This window comes from Kryptolebias marmoratus, linkage group LG7 (assembly GCF_001649575.2).
Source record: "Kryptolebias marmoratus isolate JLee-2015 linkage group LG7, ASM164957v2, whole genome shotgun sequence".
NCBI classification, from domain to species: domain Eukaryota; kingdom Metazoa; phylum Chordata; class Actinopteri; order Cyprinodontiformes; family Rivulidae; genus Kryptolebias; species Kryptolebias marmoratus.
The window spans coordinates 10,915,003-10,936,551 of NC_051436.1; the positions used below are offsets into that span (position 1 = coordinate 10,915,003).

The 21,549-nt window shown below is 46.8% G+C and overlaps 1 protein-coding gene across 1 annotated transcript in view; it reads left to right on the forward strand.

Annotated features, from left to right (window-relative positions):
* The first annotated feature begins 6 nt into the window (after window positions 1-6).
* The window catches only part of dvl2 (dishevelled segment polarity protein 2), a 23,033-nt gene continuing 1,490 nt past the window's right edge, over window positions 7-21,549 (forward strand). The window contains exons 1-15 of the mRNA XM_037976563.1: window positions 7-239; window positions 7,226-7,295; window positions 8,846-9,000; window positions 13,848-13,957; window positions 14,199-14,328; window positions 15,420-15,510; window positions 15,603-15,672; window positions 16,545-16,684; window positions 16,797-16,873; window positions 16,962-17,029; window positions 17,124-17,258; window positions 18,225-18,356; window positions 19,814-19,990; window positions 20,385-20,609; window positions 21,369-21,549. Of these exons, the coding sequence (XP_037832491.1) occupies window positions 79-239; window positions 7,226-7,295; window positions 8,846-9,000; window positions 13,848-13,957; window positions 14,199-14,328; window positions 15,420-15,510; window positions 15,603-15,672; window positions 16,545-16,684; window positions 16,797-16,873; window positions 16,962-17,029; window positions 17,124-17,258; window positions 18,225-18,356; window positions 19,814-19,990; window positions 20,385-20,609; window positions 21,369-21,549 (1,922 nt within the window). The 5' untranslated portion in view covers window positions 7-78. The remainder of the gene's footprint in view (window positions 240-7,225; window positions 7,296-8,845; window positions 9,001-13,847; window positions 13,958-14,198; window positions 14,329-15,419; window positions 15,511-15,602; window positions 15,673-16,544; window positions 16,685-16,796; window positions 16,874-16,961; window positions 17,030-17,123; window positions 17,259-18,224; window positions 18,357-19,813; window positions 19,991-20,384; window positions 20,610-21,368) is intronic.

Sequence of the window (21,549 nt, forward strand, 5' to 3'; positions counted from 1 at the left end):
CCCCCCCCCCTTCCACAAACTAAAGTTTTCCTCGCCTCATCTCCTTTCTCTAAGAAGCTTTAAAAAAACACTTTAGCAATGGCGGAAACCAAAATAATCTACCATATCGACGAAGAGGAGACTCCGTACTTGGTGAAGATCCCCATAGCCGCCGAGACCATAACCCTGCTGGACTTCAAGCAGGTTCTGAACAAGCCGAACTACAAGTTCTTCTTCAAGTCCATGGACCAGGACTTCGGGTGAGCTGAACGCATGGAGACGATGTGAAATGAAACATTAAAATGTCGGCCCTGTTTTTTTTTGTTGAGCTTTGAGCCGCATCTTTAATCAGAAAACCTCCTCCTGACAATGGGACGCATTCCTTTTCCCTGCTGCTCTTTCTTTCACCCTAATCCTCCCCTCCCCTCCTTCAGTCCATCATCTGCTGAAATCCTTTTCTTTCTTTCAGGACTGAAGCCAGGGTTTCCCCCCCTTCCTCCTCCTCCTCTTCCTCCTCTCTCCAGCACATTCCCATGCTTCCTCCTTACCTTCTTCTTCAGAATGAGCTGTCTCTCCTCTCCATTAATTAACCTTTTCTCTTTTTTTGTGCTCCCCTGTGTTCTTTCTCCTGCAGAGAGGAGTTCATGCTTGTGGTTTGTTCAGCCTGTGAGACCCTCAGGGCTTCACTTAAATGACTTGTTGGCGTGTTTTTATTTATTTATTTATTTATTTGTTGTTCTCATGGCCTCTTCTTTCCTTGTCGGATGGCACCACCGGATGCAAACCTGTGATTTCTGAAAAGATGCCGCTGTGTGGTCGCGTTTTCTTTTTAAAGCACACACCAATGCTGTCGCGGTTAGTCCCGACACTGGTCTGGAAATGCTTGAATGAGGTGCTAAAATATATATATATATATATATATATATATATAAAGACTAAAACACTTTAATGGAACTACTGGACCAGTTTGAAATATTACAAAACCTTCTGGCTGCTGGGAAGCAAACTGTAGAGAAGTTAGGAAACTTTTACACAGAGCTGTGCATCCATTTTATCCACCGGCGGAGCCAGTAAGCTTATAAAATGTGGTCATTTTTCTTGGGGTGCATTCCCACCAGCCCTGTTCAGTCCGCTTTAATCCAACTGTAGTTCGTTTGCTTAGAAAGTCCAGTTCGTTTGGGAAGTCGGAATAAATGTTGCCATTGTTGTAGCATGCTCCGTTCATAAACCAATAACGTGCATTCGTAAAGTAGCTCAAAGCGGCTCCTATAAACCTGAACTAATTGCTCTTGTTTTGTTGTTTTGTCGGAGCACTTTGCTCATGTAAACAATGACTTGATTGATGAAATAAAACCGTAAAAATAATTACGACGCATCTAACGTAAGAAGGAAGCCACTCGTGGGACCACTGTGACTCTTTAACATCTGCACCACCAGATGAGGTCAAGAATTGGCGCGAAATGTTGACCGAGAAACGAACGAGCGCTGATATATACCCCGCCGCAAACACATCTTCAAGCGTTTGAGCTGAATGCGTCTCGAAATGACCTCTGACCTTTCTAGTCCTGGTCTTGTCGGCCCGTAGGCGTGAAGGTAGTTACTGCTGCCATCACCGGACGTGGTCAGGATTGTCCTCCAGTTGTGTTTCGCGTCACAGATCGGGACGTTCTTTGGTTTGTCTCAGCATTGACAGGAACTTTCAGGTATTCCTTCAGGGGTGAAGGTTTTCTTTTAGAAAACAAAGAAAACAATATATCTGGTTTTAAATAAACGGCACAAACCATGAGGAAACTCGTGTTTGGTTAATTGTTTCTTTGATGAAACAAAACCTACGCAGGATGTGGATCGCATCCATGAAAAAGTTGCCAGATCTTCTCTGCTGAACGGCTTACTCTGCCGTTTACTCTTGTTGCGAGCTTCTGGAAGGTTGACTGACCCAAACCCCACTGAACACCTGTAGGATCGGCCTGGGCGCGTTGATCGTTCCACAGTGACCAGCACAACAACAATGGCCGACTTACAACCAACACTGGGTGAAGAATGGGTCACCATCCAATAGCAGTGTGTGGCCAAGCTGGTGAGCGGCGTAATGGGCTCGACACGTGAGGAGCGACAGAGGACAGCGGGACACGACGGTGATGGCAGCGTTGTGTATGGCGCTCTCGCAACTTGTCTCCAAGAAATTTGATTGGCTTTGAAATTGGAGGGGTTTTGGCCTCTTTCAAAGCAGTCCGTGTCATTGTGTGAATCTCAATAATCACTGCGTGAAACGTCATATAATACAGGAGAGTCAAACAGCTAAAATGATGCTTTCCTCCATGTTGAATGTGGTCGCCGACTGCAGCATACTCTCCTCTCATTGGTCAGTCAGTGAAACCCTCGCTGATTGTTTTTAGTGACACAAGACACAAATTGAACGTTTTTCAACTTTGTTTTGTCGTGTCGCCTGCCCGCGGTCGCTCGGCTGGAGGAGGGCGAGCGATTGTTGCACAAGTTCTGCAGGAGACGATCCGAGAGGGAGCGACGCCGCTCGTGGCGTGTCGGGCCCATAAAGAGGAGGTGCAGGGTGTCGTGGCTGCGTATGGTTCTTCCACCTGCCACTGAGACCCCCTGTTTGTTCAATGAATAACTTGTTAAATTGCCGATGCGCCTCCTTTCCTCTGGCTTCGGTCACCCAGTCCAATAAAACGACGCCAACGAAGAGTCGGCAGCAGAAGAAGCTGTTCGGCGGAGAAGATTTGTCAACATTTTCAGGGGCACAAACTCAACAACCTACAAATGATTTTCTGAACAAATGTGGCCCCCGTTTAATGGGGAATAAACAGACTTTCTAACGGTTTCAAGAAGCATCGTTACAACAAAGAAATAATTAACCAAACACAAGTTGTCTTCACTTTTTGTGTGCGAAAGTTTTTATTTGGAGTAGTTTGGGAGAAAGATTTCCACTTTGGAAAACTTTAGTTGAAATCGCATTGCGTTTTTTTTTGTTTTTTTTTTCTCTCTCACTGAAAACACTGTTTGCATGTGGACGAGAGGCGCCAATGCAACTGGAAAAAAAACAAAAAGGTAAAAACTTTAGCAACGCACCGACGTCGGTGTTGCTGCCACACCTTCACATCTACAGGCGGGGACTGGGAGCACATGGTGTTCTTCCAGGAGGAAAAACGTTCACATCCCGGACCAGCTAACCCCCCATCTGGACTCTCAGCCAAGTCGGGGTGGGGTGGGGGTGGAGGGGGGAGGAATCAGAAGAAACTCGGTGAAGTCGTTTTGCGCCTCCCTGGCCATTCGCAGACGGAGGGCCTCCGTTTTAAACATCTCCCAACTGGGTTCGGATGAAAACATTTCCAACATAGCTCGGAGTCAGCTGTCCAATCAAAGCGGGGACTTTTTTTTTTTTTTCACTCGTCTCCGACCCCGGGAGAGCGCCGTGCAATAGTGTGTGTTTTCATTCGCCCCTGGTACGAGGCCAGCTGTCGAGCAGAGCTGCGTGCGTGTGTGGCGGCGGGAGCGAACCTGGGGCTGGACGACGGCCATTTGCTGGGTGTCTATAAGGAGGAGAAAAAGAATTGGAAAAGAGGGGGCCGTTTGGTTAGAGTTGGTTGTTCCTCTGTGTGCACGTGCTGTTGGAGGGGACCCGGGAGCCGTTTGGCTCAGATTAATTATTAGAAAACTGATGCCGCGTTGAGTGGGAGGAATTCGGTGGCGACGGTGGGGGGGCTGGAGGAATGGAAGCGGGTTGACGCAGAGGACTTAATGTTTTAAAGACTGCGACGAGGCTTGTACTAACAGAAACGTGCCGCGGTAATGTTTCAGGGGTGTTGTCACCTGTCGCTGGTGGCGTTAGCAGTGGGAAGTTTGATCCTTTTGTTTTTGTTAACCAGTTTGAGTTTAAGTGAACCCCTCACCAAAAAGATCTGTTTTTTTAAGTCATTTGGGTCGCATGTGCACAAGCTCCACTCCCAATCCCCGCTGATTCGCTGATTTGAAACAGGAAAATGATCCATGTCATAGTGTGTGTGTGTGTGGAGGTGGGGGGGGATTATTTCAGGGGATTACAACTTTGGCACAACGTCCAGAACCGCAGACTTTCAACCCAGATGAGGAAGGGGAGAGGGCTGCGCCTTTGCAGGCGAGGCCGGGGGGGAGGGGGCAAACGGTAACGTACGACTCGCTCACTGTCCCAATTTGCTCGTCGGGGATCAGCAGTCGTCCTCAGGAGTTCTGAATGATTCGTTCAGGACTCGCGCATCACTAACAGAAGACAATGTGGGTCTGTGAGCTAACGATCGGGGTGGTGGTCGCCGAGTGCTACACGATGTTTAACATCTTGGCTTTAATTGTTGTTCGACCCTGTTTGTCTGTTAGCAACTGATTTAGCTTTCGGGCTCTGTCCATTTTAAGATGGCCGCTACAGCTCATCGACCTCTGCAACAGGGAAAAATGTCAGTAACATTGTCAAATTAACAGATATTGAGCCAAATTTTGATGTGGTAGGAGCTGGCAGTCATTCACAAAACGTACTCCGATCGCTAACAGATCGGTCATTTTCAAAGTCTGACCAAGTTAGGAATAGCTTTATCAGTTCTGAACATATTGGGATCTTAGTTTAAATCTCTGGCAAAAAGGCGGCGGGCGATGTGCATTCCTTTAAGGAATGTAAGTCCTTTAAATCGTGTGTGATTGAAGCTGTTTTTGAGTGTTTTTTTTTAAAAAAAAGACTCGTTTTGTGTTTTAAACTGCAGAGCAATTAGGACGATTACGCTCTCTGGGAGGAAAAAAAGTTTTTCCAGCTGTTCGTCTGCCGTCTGGATGTTGTTGTTGTTGTTGTTGACAGTGTGTGAAAAGGAAAACCCAGAGTTTGTTCCCCCAGCAGTCGGTGGCCACACAGACTCCTAGAGGCAGCGGCGTCCCGCTGCAGATCCCCACCAGCGCCCGCAACAATCCGCCTGCTGGGCTGACGCTCGCCCACAAAAACCAGCGCTCAGCAGCTGCTGGGGGAACAGCAGCCGAGCCCGACCAACACACACACACACACACACACACACAAAACAATGAGAGGCACGTCGATGGATTAGGCTGGAAAAAAACCCAGACTTTTAAAGCTGTATCCTCCGTGCGACGCCGCTGCTCGGCGTCGTCTTGTTAACACCACAGGAGTCTCTTCTCGTCTTTAAAGAGCTTTGAGGCGTGCGGTCGTTTGGGTGCACTTTTGACTTGCCTGCATTAAGTCGGGCGTTTTCTTAGTTGGGGGTGGGGGTGTGTGTGTTTAGCTCGGATTTAAGAGATCTTCGTGTCTGATTTGTCGACTGAAGCTTCGGCTGTTTTTGTTGCCGCGTCACTTTAAAAGTTTTCCTGCCTTGACGGCGCTGACGTTTCGCTAAGATTAGGGTCGGGGGTCTGCAACCTGCGGCTCGAGGGCCACGTGTGGCTTTTTGTTATCGCCCTCGATTGAAAGGCGAAGGCGGACAAAATTTGTTTTTTTTGCCCGTGTTTGTGTGCGTTTTACCAAAATATCACATGAGGTTGTGGACGAATTTGAATAAAACTCGCATCTTTTTGTCCAAAATAGACGAGGCGGATATTTACAGCCGCGGCGCCGAGCTGCCTCTGTGACGCTTCGCCGGGCTTTGTTTAAAGAAGGGACACGATCGGGTTCAGCGACCGCGTCGCACTCGTCAACGCAGCGTGGCCGCCTGCCGTGGACTCTTCTTCGGCCGTTCGGTCCTAGAAGGCTTCGTTCGTTCGGCGTCAAGTTTGTCCCCCGTTGTCGGTTTTTACAGGTCGTATTAACGCAACAAGCGGGCTGTGGTCAGCTTTAACGGGAAGGTTTATTTAGATTGACGTTGAAGGGCGTGGCGTCTGTCGGGTAACTCTACAGAGAGGTTGAGTTCGATCACTACAGGACGCACTGGATTATAAGGCTCACTGTCAATGAATGGTCCATATTCGAACTTTTGTCATCAATAAGGTGTACCGGATAAGCGGTGCAGCTTTGTAGTTTTATCATAGTCGTACTAAAACATCATGACTTCTTACATATATAAGGCGCTCTGTCGTTTTTTGAGAAAATTGAAGGCTTTTAAGCGCTCCTTATAGTCCAGATAATACGGTGATCTGAGTTCAGTCGTTTCTGGGTGGGAAAAAAGCTACGGCTGTAGATGAATGGATGAAGGCGCAGGCATTCAGTGCTGCTGAGATCCGCTGGTTTTAGTTCGAGCGTCGTCATTAAACTCCCAGGAGAGCGCGACAGGAAGTCATTCTCGAACACCGCTCAACTCGCACGTGCACGCAGCCACCGTAAGCATGTCAGCACTTTCAGTGTAGTCCGCCGTCATTCCGCCACCTCAATCCTAATTTGCATTCAACATCGACTAATTTTATTTTTATTTCCTTTCTTTCTTATTATGATTAGTTTCAATGCTTTCAGATTTAAACTCGTCTGCTGCTGCGACAAACCGGCTCCCCTCAGGGGATCCGTAAAGCTTCCGTCTATCTTCTGTGAGAGCTGCGGGCAAAATAATTCAGACTTCCTCGGAGCTGGAAAGTTTAGAAACATTTAACCATTTATGTGATTAAAAGCCAAACAGTCCTTGAATATCGCATATCGCCCCCCTCCCCCTCAGAGTTTTAAACCAAGAGCTTTATGTTGAGAAAAGTTGTGCTCGTTTTGGTCAAACCTTGAAAGGAACGCCGTGCTCGGGGTGAAAGTTAGGGAGGACTCTCAGCGACCACCGCCACGCCAAATCTTAGCTCGGTGTCCGTAAAACTGACCGAGGCTGAAGCCATGTTTGTGTTTGCCCGTGTTGCTCACCTACGGCGGCCATTTTGACTCCAGCAGTCAAGTGGCTGCATCGAATGATTACTTTGCGGTAACTTCATTAAAACACATGCCGTGGTTCGTGAGATATTTTGCTAACAGACGGGCAGGTGCACACAGACGACGGCTAAAAACACCAAAGCATGACATCATTCTGAAATTGAGGTTACTTGGTGAGTTTATTCCTTGTGTTTGCCGCCCGATAACAGGAGGTTTGGTGTGACTTCGGCCATGTTGTTACCACGCAGAGTAATAGATTTGATTTAACGCGTCTGCCGTCTAAACAAGTTTATTCCTCTGCACTTCTTCTGGAGCGGAGCTGTAATTTTCAGCTGTTCCTCCACCGATGCTGCGCGCTGTTGTGAAAACAGAACAGTTTATTCCTCCTAAACCTCACTCTGTTTTTCTTCTTCTTCTGTTTTTCAGGGTGGTGAAGGAGGAGATTTCTGACGACGGTGCCAAGTTGCCTTGTTTTAACGGCAGAGTGGTGTCATGGGTAAGATTCCTCTTCTGTCCTTAAATCTGAGAATGTGGCGGGGGGTGACGACGTAGCCGCGCTGGAGTCTTCTCCAGCCAATCAATGGGTGATTAACAGGCTTCTGCAGAACATGAAGAGGTGATTTAACCTCTGAATCAGGTGTGTTGGAGCAGGGAAACAAGGAAAACGTGTGGGATGGTGGCCCTCGAGGACCAGGATTGCCCACCCCTGCCCTGCATGGTGTTTCAAAGCTGCTGTGTTGACTACAATATGGCCGCCATCCAAAGCAGGCAGCTAATTTGAGAGTAAGATGTTGAGGCTGACGACTCGATCAGAATCCTGTCAGGCAGTGGGAGAATGAGCATAAAGCACTGTGACCTCTGACCTCTGAGACACTTCTAATGTAAACAGTAATTAAAAAATGTTCTTGGATTCTAACCACCGTGTCGTGCTCAGTGAAGCGGACAGAGAGTGTTGTGTGATGCGAGTCTTTGTTACCTGGTTGAGGAACAAACCGAACCGTAGGGTCCGAGTTCTGTCTGGAGGCTGTTTGACTCCACTTGGGTTCTGTTTAAGAATCTGCAGACTTGACGTCGCGTTAGTTTGCGGCGGAAACCGTGGAGCCGTGAAAGAAAGCGTTGGCGTTCGTCGACGCCTCACCCGAGCTCGTTAGCAGTTCCAGAGCGGTGATGGCGCCAGATGCGGTTCTCATACTTTCCGCTTCTCCGCGGCGGCTGGACTCCACACCCTCCAGGTTTTAAATGGAGACAGAAACACTGGGACTTGGCCTGGATAAGCAGGTTTTGAGGCGTCTGTTTAGTGCATAAGAGCGTGGCGGTGGAACAGAAACTCAAAGAGACCAGAGGAACTGAGATGTGATCCGCACGTCAGGACCGATCGACGGATCCCAGAAGACGAGGGGTTCAGAGGAATTGGTGGAGGAGAGCTCTGCAGAGGTTACAAAACATCTGCCTGGGAAGTCATTTAGAGGCATCGAGTCCAAATTCACAAGCCTGATCGGCAGCGTGTAACGTAAAACTGTATGTATGGACGTGATCCAGTGCTCTCCAGTGAAATGATGTGGAAACACCTGGAATTAAACATTTCAGGCTTAAAGACTCTTTGTTTTTAAGCTCTTATTTCCCCCCCCGTCTCATTCCCTTCCTGTCTGTTTTTGTTCTTGTTATTTGACGCTGTATGGCATTCATCCTAATTGTTGTGCTGTGTGTGTGTGTGTGTGTGTGGCCAGTTTTGTGCTGTAATGAAGAGAGACAGGTTAAGTGTGGGGATAGCGTTTCAGTTTGCCCTTGAGACGTTTGTCTGAAAAGAGTCGGCTGTTTGTGTGTCAGAGTAATTGACGTTTCACCCGTTTTTTCGCCCCGTTCGTTCCTCCTCCTGCTTTCTCAACCTCTCCTCTCTTTGCTCACTAGTTTTGTCATATTTTTCCCCCCTTCCCTATGCATATACTCCCAGTTAAATATGCCTTTTTATCCCATCTTTTAGTCTTTGCCTTGGATTTTCTGCTCATTTTTCCTTAAAGCTTTTCTTCCTGTTGCTGTTTGTGTTAGCTGGTATCCTCAGAGACTCCAGCTGCAGAGCCTCCAGTTGCAGTGGTGCCCCCTGTGGAAGCTGCCGCCCAGCCTTCGCCACCTCCGCCGCCGCTGCCACCTCCTCCCGCGGAGAGGACCGGGGGCATCGGGGACTCCAGGCCGCCCTCCTTCCAGTAAGCGGAGCACACCAACTCATGCGTTTCTCCTCGTTTCCAACCTGCGAGCTCAGCCCGCTCCTCTCTTCTGGCCTTTCCGCAGAAACTCTTTTTTTTTTTTTTTTTTTCTTGAATGCCTCTCACTCCCAGTATCGAGTTCCTGCAAGAACACTGCAGATCGTCTGTAACTGATCTGACCCGGGGCCGCCCTGTTCCTCACGGGGGGGAAAGCTCCCAATTTTAATTTGAATGAGCTTAGTGGTCAAAACGATTGATAAATATAACTGCTACTTTAATACACGAACCCATAACACCTTGAACTTGGAAGGATAGAAAGAAAATGTGAAAAGACTTGCATCTTTTTACAGTTTTCTTTAATGTACTGCTGAAAGGATATCACAGCTGAACATTTCTTATCATGTTAAATTTAAAAAAAAAATGGGGGAAAAATGAGCATATCTGTTGTTTTTTTATCTTTCAGACAACCTAATAAGATGATCAGATGTAATATATTTTCTCCAATTATGTATTTCATAGATAGTTTGAGACACACACCAATAAGAAAAGAATCAGTACTCTGAAGGACCAGGATTGGGTCCACGTGCAGGCCGGTGTTTGGTGTGTTTTGCGAGGAGCTGGCACGTCTAAAATGGGGTCTCTAGAGGTGGCGTCACGAGTGGAGCGATAGTGTTATCAGGCATTTGCCAGAGCGCCCTTCGGTCAGAGCAGGGGTGGGCAATCCTGGTCCTCGAGGGCCACCATCCTGCATGTTTTCCTTGTTTCTCTGCTCCAACACACCTGATTCAGTGATTAAATCACCTCTTCATGTTCTGCAGAAGCCTGTTAATCACCCATTGATTCAAATCAGGTGTGTTGGAGCAGAGGAACAAGTAAAACATGCAGAATAGTGGCCCTTGAGGACCAGGATTGCCCAGCCCTGGACCGTCAGAGAGGCGACTGAAGGTCAGCAGACATGGATGAGGCCTCAGCCTGAACGGAGACGCGTTCAGCTGCGTCGCTGTGCGTTTGTGTGAGTCCGGGTGGTTGTATATGGTGCGTTTACCCGGTGTGTGTGGTGTACAGATGTTACAGCGAACCCAGCGTCTGGGCCAATGAGGGTAGGCACCCAAACACGTTTGTCTCCGGACTGCCTCCGACATATTGAGGTCCTCCTGAGGTCAGCCCGTTCCCCTGATGTGTCAGTCATCATTTGAGGACCCGTCCCAGCAGCTGCAGGAGAGGACACAACTGTGTGACTTTGTTCTGCTCCACATCACTGCTCAGCGGACAGAACGGAAAGAAACTCTGGGTTTACTGCAGATAACAGTGTCTTCGTGGTGTTGTGTTTTCACTTAAAATTATCCAGCCCAATCGTAAGCGGGGGAACATTTCACACGAGCCTTGAAACCGAACACAGTTAGTGATGTTTTCTTAAAAAACAAAACTGTGAGCCCAGACGGGTCTAAATCCTTAACGTTTAGGGAGTTTATTCTGGGTTTCTTTTTCTCCCCGAAGTACTTCTCACATTCATTTGACGGCTGTGAAAACTGAAGATCTCAATTAAAACAGATTTAACGCTCCAATCACAAACGTCAGGAACCCACTGAGGTGCGGAGCTCCGCGGATAATTTTACAAGATTTAAATGTCATCTGACAAGTGGCGAACATTTTGTAAGGAATCCAGGACATGTCACCTGAACTCGAGCCAAACTTGAACCGGATATATATATATGTAATATTCTGCCTTAACCCCGCGGGCAAGCGTTTTGCGCAGACACTTCCCTTCCCCTTCCCCTTTGCGCCGCGGCCGTATTAGGTTTGATATAAAACGTCTCGGAGGTTTTCCCGTCATCGGAGCCTCTCAGGAGATTGAATCCCAGCCACGGGACACGAACGCTTCGGTCCGGGATTGTTTCTGGATTTGCTGTCATTCGATGAGGCGATATCGGGTGCTCGCGTCTTAAGAGAGGGAAGAGAAAAAAAAAACTCCATTGAAGTGAGAAGTAACCGGATCGCCGCCTGTAACCAAAAACGGACCGCCAAGTGCCCTGTTTGAAAAGCCGGTGTGAAGAGCACTTCGCCGCTCAGTCAAAACTCGCTCTGGTCGCACGAGTTCATCGAAACTCGCCGTTAAGCAGCACGACTCGAAAACTGGACGAGGTTAACTTATGTTCAACAAACACTGAAGTTGTTAAAGTGTTCATTTTTATAATTAATGCTAAAAAACCCACAAGTAAATGAACTTTAAAAATGCTTCTATTGAGGGCAAACCCAGATTAGCCTTCTGCTTTTGTCACAGTTTTGATCTGGATCGCCCTTTAAAAAAATATATTTTTATTGGTTTTATGTATTAACAGCATAAAAATACAAACACAACAGCCACCTCTCAAATAAATACACAACGGAGGGCGGACATAACAGAGTAACAGGGGGTATAGTGAATTAGAATACACTTTCTCAGTTAGTCCAGGGAAATCTGATTTTCCTCCAGATGGAGCACATTTCCAGCTTCTCTAAACCACATTTCAGAAGCAGGGGGTTTAATCAGACTTCCAACGGAACAATACCACCTTCCTCGTTCTTGTCCCTCGCCCAACCCGGTTCGGTCACCCCAAAACAACGCTGTGGGGGAGGCGGGAACACGGGGACCTCCCCGCCAATCGCCCCGGCCAGGAAGTCAAAACAGACGGCTCCAAAAGTGTTGTAGTTTTTGGCATTGGAAAACAAGACAAGCTAAAGTTCCCTAGACCAGCGGTCCCCGACCTTTTCTGCTCCATGGATCGGTTCATTATCAGACAGTATTTTCACGGACCGGCCTTTAAAGGTGTGGCGGATAAATCCAACAAAATAAAATGATACAACCGGGGTATTTTTTAATACCTAATAAACGTAATTCCAACGTGTCCTTGCAGCTTTGTTAGCTGCGTTATCAACATGAATAACAGCCTCTCTTCCCCCTGATGGTCAATATGGCGGTGTTTAAACTTCAAAATAAGAGACACCACAAATATAAAGAGCACAAAGAATCCAACTCACCATAACGCTGAATCAGTGGAGCCCTGAGCCTGTTTCTCAGTAACCAGGTGGTCCCATCTTCCAGAGACATTTGTTTTTTACTCATTTTGCTGCTTGTGGGTTTGTTTTTAGCGGTAACGGATCACGTGACCTAGATAAGCGTTCTGACACACTCAAGAGGGAGTCATAGACGGATGGAGTGGAGAGAATCTGCTCAGTTTTTCAAAATAAATGTCTTTCAGACACGGACGGCGGTGGAAACGAGCGAGAAACCCCAGCCTTCCTCGCAGCTCTGTGGCTTCACAGCAAGAAACATCCATCACGTTTTAAACGGGTCTCAGAAACTTAAACATTTTGATCTAATTCGCTGTTTTTACTTGAGTGCAGTTGTTCAACTTAGTGTGTCACATCATCACACAAACTTCTGAGCTGTCCTAAACTTCCCAAAGAACTCCTTTCACTCATACGGTCTTCACACTTCTTCCAGTTTCTACAGGAAAACAAAAAGAACTTTGTCTTTATTCACTCAGTCTGCCTCTCGCCGCTGTACGACTTTGGGTTTTCCCTCATATCCAAACATCCAAGCTCCCATTGGCTTCCATTTTATCTGAGCTCCAGATATTTTCTTCAAAGCTGGAAGTGAAGGTTTCATTGTTTGTTTTTAACTTGTCATATCTCTAAAACAAATCATTCTGTGTGTGTGTGGTCGCCGTGATGAACCGCTGGCAGCTGATTTGTTGGTTTTCTTTACACTTCTTGGTGTCTCGGGGTGTTTTTGGTTTAGTTTTTCTTGGCTCGGGTTGTTGCGGGGTTGTGTTTGGGTTTGGTGCGGTTCCTGCGCTGGCGGTTGTAGTTTTTGGTCACTATCGGAATCGGATTTGTTGCCGTTTTATACAAGATAAAAATGAAATTAGAGGCAGAGCTCTGTCTGTCTGCAAACATCTACCAGGAATAGGTTAATAATAAACTAAAAAGGATACATAAACATAATAAGAATCACAGTTTTAAGGACAATGAAACAATCATAAGACCGATTTAAGGCTACACTGACACACAAGTCTTGCAGGGATAGTATTAAGTGATAAAAATGATGAAATAAAAGAATAAAAAGTTAATGTGTTTGAGCTGTTTTAACATTATAACTGCTCTGGGATAGAAATCATCAGCATGAATATTATGATTACTGTTAATCACTATTTAGCTTTGTTTTCACTTGTATTGTTCCTGTTAATAATACCTGTTTCAGTGGTTTGATTAGGACAATTACCTCCTTTATATTTTACAGATTATCGAGCAGCTGCACACCAACACAGATTACATAAGAATACACCACCATAAGTAAAAAAGCTGCCTGTTTATTACTCAAAAGGAACAAATCTGTCAGCTGTATACATTTTATCTCTTCCTCCTCTTCTGTTTGTTTTTTGTACTCCCAGTTCTTATTGTCACTTTATACAATTTAAAAAAAGGAAGAAAATCAGTAGCGTGATGACCTGAGTCTTCTGTCATTTATGGTTCAGGATTTTTATTTCAACACGACTCAGTTTTCACTCTGTTGTCTGAGGCTTACTTTCTGCTGTGAATTTCCATCTGCCTGTCTCATTAGGAGTGACTGATACAGGTATGTGGTAACCATGGCGACCCTGATGAGTCTTCTGCAGTTTATGCGTCCAAACATCAGCGTTTGGTTTTACAGATTATTACAAAAGTGAGTCTCAGATTGGTCTGACGGCTGTTTGGAGTTTCAGCTGCCTCGGCTCCCTTCAGCTCGTGTTCATAAAAATGTTCTCGTTGCGTTTGTAACCCTGCGTTGTTTCGTTTTGTTTGTTTGTTTGTTTGTTTTCCCCCAGTCCCAATGCTGCAGGCAGCGTGGAGACGCTGGACGACCAGACTGAGACGGAGTCCGTCGTTTCCTTCAGGCGGGAGAGACCTCGGCACAGAGAGAACATGGATCCACACGGTGAGAAACGGCACATCTCGGCACCCGTGGAAAAACAAAAAAAAAACAATCCTCTATTACGGCGCCTTTATCAAGATTTGGCACGCCTCCAGTCGCCCAAACACTAACCGATACGATCAGGGAACGTCAGAGTCTGGAATGTTTCGCCGTATTACGGGAGGGGTGGGGGAGGAAAAACAACAAGCAAACACGGAACAAACACAAAACTTTTCTCCTGAGAGTTTTTTCTGTTGTGTTTAAGAGCCCCGTATGAACGGCCAGAGCCGCCTGGAGCGCCACCTGGCGGGGTACGAGAGCTCCAGCACGGTGATGAGCAGCGAGCTGGAGACCACCAGCTTCTGTGACTCCGAGGACGATGACACCATGAGCAGGTAGAACCGGAACACCGGAGCAGTTCTCCGAACCCATCCTGTTTTTAATAAACCATAAAGAAGAAGAAAGTGTTTATTTACCCAAGAAAATAGAAACTAGGGATTTAAAATCTCATTTTCAAGGTCAGGAGAAATCACTAAACACACACGGTGCTTAAATGTAGATGTCATTTAAAGAAACTATAAAAAATCATAACTGTATTTTCTGCACTATAAGGCTCACTGTCACTGAATGGTCCATTTTCAAACTTTTGTCATATATAAGGCGCATTAAGCGAAACAAAACAGCCCCCTGCCTTTTCGGAGGATAATCACCGACATAAAGACCTCCACATACTCGGGTGTACTTCACTCCGTGGAGGTCCGTCGGACACGTCCGCGCAAAGATCAGTTTTTATGACCGCGTACGCGTTCTCGGTGTCGCACAATAAACTGCCCGGCGAGAAACGGCGTTCACATCGGACTGTTCCGTGTGCGACACTAACCGTTCTCAGGTGAGAACCGCCGCTCAGCGTGACCGCCGTTCAGCGTGACCGCCGTTCAGCGTGACCGCCGCTCTCTGTGCAGTGCTGGCAGGTGTGCGGTGGCTGCCCAGGTGGTGAAGAAACGGGGCTAAAGGCTCCTTCTTTTCTTTTTGTTTTAAAGCTGAGAGGCGAGCGATCTGTTCCTCCTCGTCCGGTGACGCCATGACTGAAATTTGTCACGGGAGAATTTTAGGCAATCTGTACGCTGGAGTATGAAGTCTCAACCGTCCGCGGACTGTCCGCCCGAGTATGTGGGTCCTAAAGCTGCGAGCGGTGCAGCTTTGTAGTTTAACCAAAGTCGGACTAAAACATCACGACTTCTTACATATATAAGGCGCTCCGGATTATAAGGCGCACTGTCGTTTTTTGAGAAAATTGAAGGCTTTTAAGGGCGCCTTATAGTCCGGAGAATACGGTACTTGAAAGTCAAAAAGTTAAGAAAATCCCCTCAGGCATCACAGACTTAGCCGGCAGCTTTAAGAAGACAGATATTTCCTTTAAAATCCGTGAAATTAGCAGGCCTGAATTTTAAACGAAGCGGTGTGACGACACGTCTCGGTCCTGTAGGTTCAGCAGTGCGACGGAGCAGAGCACTGCCTCCAGGCTGCTGAAACGACACCGCCGGCGGAGGAAACAGCGCCCGCCGCGTCTGGAGAGGGTACGCACGAGCGCCACCTTTTTTATTCTGTGAACTTTTGAAAACACATTTAGTCTAATTTAAATGTTTTTTGTTGTTTGTTTGTTTTCCAGGCTTCATCCTTCAGCAGCGTGACGGACTCCACCATGTCCCTGAACATCATCACCGTCACTCTCAACATGGGTCGGTACACACGCCTAACTAGTTGTTGCTAACCAGTAAACTTACCGAGCAGTGCTGCGGTGTGGATCGGTGATTCTGGCCCGCAGTCTCATTTTATTCAGCCTGTTAAACATTAAACTGTGGACAAATCGCCTGCAGTGCGATACAGGACTCAGCTGTAGCCCGGCTCAGGATTATATGCCCGCGTCTTCTCAGCCAATCAGAGAGCTCGCTCACAACACGTGACTCATGTGCAGCAAATCGGCATTGAGAAGGAAACAAAAATCACCTTTTTTATTTATAAGTTTGACCAAATTCAGACATTAACTAATAGTTTCAGATGTTTGCAAAAATCAAATTTAATCCGACTTTAACGTGGATATTTATAAACGGCTAAAATATTTTTATCCCAGAAATGCTCCAGGTGTCCTGAGCCGTATGGAGTGAGAGGTGGAACTCCTCAGTCGGCGAAAGAAATCATAAAAAGCTGCCAAGTTAAGCTAAAAGGTTCAAACAAGTAGCCTGAAGCTAGCAGCGTTAGCATCGGTGAGCCGAGCTGTGGTGTCGGCCGCTGCAGTTGGTTTTTCCCGGTTGGGGCAGGACCTTACTGCAGATCTGATGAAATGATCGCCTAATTCAAAACTCCCATCGTGTCGTTTTTATTACTTTTGATTCGGTAGGTTTTTAGCATTTGTAAAGTCACAGCCTAGACTTCTTCAGTCAATAAAAAAATTAGAAAACACCACTTTTAAGTAAATAAAACAGATGCATAAGCACCAGAATCATGGCCATTTAAAGGCCGACTGTCGCGCTGTTCTGGTCCTGCAGCAGTTTTTGATGAAGAGGTTTGTTAAAAATTCTTACAATTTATACCTGATGCTTCAACAATGCAGAGAAGTACAACTTCCTGGGCATCAGCATCGTGGGTCAGAGCAACGAAAGGGGGGACGGAGGCATCTACATAGGCTCCATCATGAAGGGAGGAGCTGTGGCCGCGGACGGGCGCATCGAGCCCGGCGACATGCTGCTGCAGGTCCGACTCGTTTGGAATGTTCTGGTTCCTGTGTTTGAATTGAAACATTTGTCAGCGATCTCGTGGTGAAGTCGGCGTTTTCTTTAACTCTTCTCCTCTCGTCCACGACAAGGTGAACGAAATCAACTTTGAGAACATGAGCAACGACGACGCGGTCCGAGTCCTCAGGGAGATCGTGCACAAGCCGGGGTGAGAGCCGTTTACGTTTTTTTTTCCGCAGACGGGAATGTCCGGGTTCGGTCTTTCCGACGGAGCTAATCGGCGTTGATCTTTGCAGACCCATCATCCTGACGGTGGCGAAGTGCTGGGATCCCTCCCCTCAAGGATACTTCACCCTGCCTCGCAGTAAGGACGCCGTCTTTTAGCTGCGCGTGCGGCAGAACGTCTCTGTGGCTGCCGTCAGTCCTGATGTCTTTTCTTTCTTTTTAAACCCGTGAAGACGAACCGATCCGACCCATCGACCCCGCAGCGTGGGTCAGTCACTCCGTGGCCATGACGGGGGTCTACCCCCCCTACCCGGGCAGCTCCTCACTCAGCACCATCACCTCCTCCTCCTCCGTCACGGAGACCGAACGTAAGTCACGACAGCTCAGGTGTTTGGAACTTGTAAGCAGTTAGTATCTTACCTGTGGCTTTTCCAGCTGAAATCTGGACTAGTTTGACGAGCTAACGGCCGAAAGGGATTGCTGCCATCTTAAAACGACAACAATTTCATACTGGTTCATATGTTTTATGTTAAAATGCACTGTAATTGGTTGAAAAAAGGACTAGCAGTTAGCTGTAGCACTTTCTGCACAGCTTGGTTCAATCTTAAACTCTGCTGAAATAACTCGGGGTGAGGAATCTTTAGGCTCATCACAATTTGATTTGATTACAATTCAGAGAAGCGATTATAAAACAATTATTGATGCATTTCAGTTATCTTGAAAGCTAAATGCTTATTTTACATAAAGAAACACTGATTTATTTGCTTTAATGAGATGTAAAGAGTTCACAGTAACATGTCCAAAAACACCATTATCCCCAGGCTGCTGACCATCAGTTAGCCTAGATGCTAACCTAACATTGAAAGCGCCATAGAAAAGCTAACACGGTTAGCATCGTGTTTTATCGCGGACACATTTCAGTCATCAATAATTTCTCCAAACTGAGGGCATCCAAAGAGCCGCCTACAGCAGGTAAGATGTTCATCGTTCATAAGAACCTCACTTTGAACAATTTTAACTGCAAAAAACGTTTTCAGAAAAACAGCTTTCCCTCTGCCGTCGAACCTTGTTTTGTTTTCTTCGCCGGCCTGGTTGACCTCTGTTGTCCTGCTTCAGTGTCCGCCTGTCTTTGTCTCGCTACGTCAGGTCAAAGATCACCATCGGCGCCGGGTTTGTCGGCGCTCTCGTGTGAGAACCAACGGCAGCTACTTTTCTTTGATTGTTTTTCTTTTTTATTAAGGTTTTCGCTGCTTTCCTTTTTTTGCTTTTTGCCCTTAAATCTGATTTCCCTGAAAGGCTCCTTTTGTGTCTTTTCACCCCCTCCCCACTTCCAGGTTTCGATGACTTTAACTTGTCTTTACACTCCGACATGGCGTCCGTCGCCAAGGCCATGGCTTCGCCGGAATCCGGTCTGGAGGTCAGGGATCGCATGTGGCTCAAAATCACCATCCCCAACGCTTTCCTGGGTAAGATCGCTAAACACCAGGTCCCAGGAAAAAGGAGGGGCGGGGGGAGACGAACTGCAGTGGCTTCGTGAAGTCTCTGAGGCGCGCAGGAAGTTACAGGGCGGTCATTATGTTCAGGATTAAAACCGCGTGACGGCTGGGAGGAAGAATCCCGACGGCGCGAACGTGTTTTTAATCAGAGTCACCTGCTGCTGACTCACAAACACGACTCACGTAAACAACACCAGTCAGTTTCTTCTTTCTTCTGCTATTAATTATTGTCCAGATTCACCGAATCCAGCATTATTACAGAGTCTCTGTGTGTCTGTCTGTTAGCAAAATATCTCCCGAACCCCTGAACAAACGTTAATGAAGCTCTCAGAGAGGAATCACTGGATGCACCTTTACCACTGATTAATGCTCCGAGTCAAACTGATTCAAAATGGCTGCCACAGCTAAGTGACCTTAAAAAAGCTCAAAATGTCTCCAACTCGGTGGGTTTTACAAAGATTGAGCTCAAATCTGGCGTGGTGGTAGCTGAGACTGATCCCCAACTCGTCCTCTGAGCGCTAACAGATTCAGCAAAAAAAAAAAAAAAGTATTTTTGTGTCAAAAGATGGCTGCCACAACTAGTTGACATTAGTCAACACATTAGGGGCGATAATGTAGTCGGTTTGTCAGACGGTGAGCTAAAATGTGGTGTGGTGGTAGCTGAGAGTCATTCCCAACATGCACCTCTGATGAAATCGCACAGATCCTTAAAATTATCCGTCAGGACGACCGGAGTCTCAATAAAAATAAAATCATATAACGACATTCACAAAAAATTACAACACTGACAACGGAACGATTAATTTGATTATTAATATTTTTCAAATGTTGTTTTATATAAATGATTGTAGATTTGTTAACTGTAGGCAGACAAAGCACTGTTTTATGGTTTTTATGGCTTTTTATCCATTTCGAGAGTTAATGCAACAACGTTCCGTTCTACTGCTCTGTTTCTTCTTCTGTTTGTCTCAGAGCTGTCAGTTAGCTAGTTGGTTAGTTAGTTAGTTATACTTCGTTAGTTTACTCAGGCATGGAAAGTGACGGGTGGTATCCATTCTTTTGAGGAAAGCAAGGCTTTTAATTTAGGTTTGTATTCAAGTTTTGATTGATTTTTTTTTTAAATTTCCCCTTTTTTTGTGTGAATACAGTATTTCACCTCAGACCTTCTGAAAAAAAAATCTACTTTTAGAGCTATTTAGATTTTAATTTTACTAAACTCCTTAAATTTGCTCTTTGGAAGGAAACCGTTATAAAAACAAAACAAATTATCAAACACTGAATTAAATATGCTGCGTTGTGCATTCTTACTCCTGTTCTTGCCGTTTTTACGCCTTGAACTTCCTTTTTTTTTTAGTAAACTTATGTAAGAGATTTATACCTTTTTTATATTTGGTCGGTACAAAACATTTCTTCTCCTCCCCGTTCAGGTTCGGACGTCGTGGAGTGGCTCTTCCACCACATCGAGGGTTTCCAGGATCGCCGGGAAGCCCGGAAGTACGCCAGCAACCTCCTGAAGGCCGGCTTCATCCGACACACCGTCAACAAGATCACCTTCTCCGAACAGTGCTACTACGTGTTCGGAGACCTGAGCGACTGCGAGAACTGTGAGTTCGCCCGAAAACATCGGAGGCTTGAATCGGCCCGACTCGCACCGCTGTTTTTAAAGGAGGTCTTCAGAGCGGTGTCTTTGCTCTGGTTGGCTACCTCGGTTTAACAGCGTTACAGCTCAGCCTTCGTTCTAACAGGAAGTTGGCTCAATAATAAACATTAAAACACATGAAGTACAAACGCAGTTCTACAGTTAATGTTTGTGGCTAAGGTGTCAAAAAAGGCTTGGAAAGCTCAAAACTTGATTCTGGAGAAGTTGGAAGATGTGCTGGAGTCATGATTAAATCTCTGTAGTAAAGATAAGAATGTGTCTGTTATTAATCCTCCAGAAACATGTTTTATCTGCAGGTAAAAGTCTTTTAATACGTTTCTCTCGTACCTTCCACCCAGACATGGCCAACCTGTCCCTGAACGACAACGACGGCTCCAGCGGGGCCTCGGACCAGGACACCCTGGCGCCCCTGCCGCTCCCCGGCGCCTCGCCGTGGCCCATGATGCACACCTTCCCGTATCAGCCGTACCCCACCCACCCTTACTCCAGCCAGCCGCCGCCGTACCACGAGCTCACCAGCTACAGCTACGCCCCGGGCAGCACGGGCAGCCAGCACAGCGAAGGTCGGCGCCGGCGCTCTCACTCTCACGTTATCGGGTCAGCCGGGAAACGGCCGTAGCAGCTCTTCTAGCAGCTCTTCTAGCTTCCATGAAGGATTCGAGGATCAGCATTAGCAGCGGCACTTTGTTCTGAAGGAGATAAAAACACAACCAAATCACTGAAACGATTTCTGGATGAGGCACGTCGGGTGTCGTCCAGCTTTTTAGAATTTAATTTACATGTTGGACAAGTTTCTGCAGAATCAAGAAGTCCAACGTTTTAAAGACTTAAAAAGTAATATTTCATCTTAAATGACTTACTACAGCTAAACCACAGAAAACGCCAGTTTACCGAGCCTGTATGTTGTTTTTTTTTTTTTTAAAGGATTTAGAAGTTTTGAATAATGAAAGGTCTGGTTTCAGGACGTCAAGGATTTGCTGTAGCTGTTAAACCTGTCGACACAATTTTTTTTTTCCTCTCTCCCCGTCACTTTGGAGGGAAGTGAGTTTAGAAAAGTGTGATACGGTTTATATAAAGACATGCGCAATGTAAACGGGGCGTGGTGGGTGCGAGTTTTAAAGGCGGAGGAATGCGCAATACATACGGTACACGGTGGAAACGGTAGACATCTAGCTGATGACAGAGATTTGTATTCTGCCGGCTAACCGCAGTGGCGCTTGTTGATGATGTAATCAATGAATCCAGAGCTGTGCCGTTCCGTTCCCCGTTCTGGGAACCATCTTGCTCTAACAGCTGTTCTTCTTTGTGTCCCGATCCTCCAGGGAGTCGAAGCAGCGGCTCAACGAGAAGCGAGGGCGAGCGACGCCGCAGCAACAAAGGCCCCGGCAGCACCGTGGGGGCAGGAGAGAAGTCCCCCTCGGGCGGCGGCGGCGGCGGCGGCGGCGACGGCGGCGGTGGGGCGGACTCGCGCTCCGGCAGCGGAAGCGAGTCGGAGTACTCCAC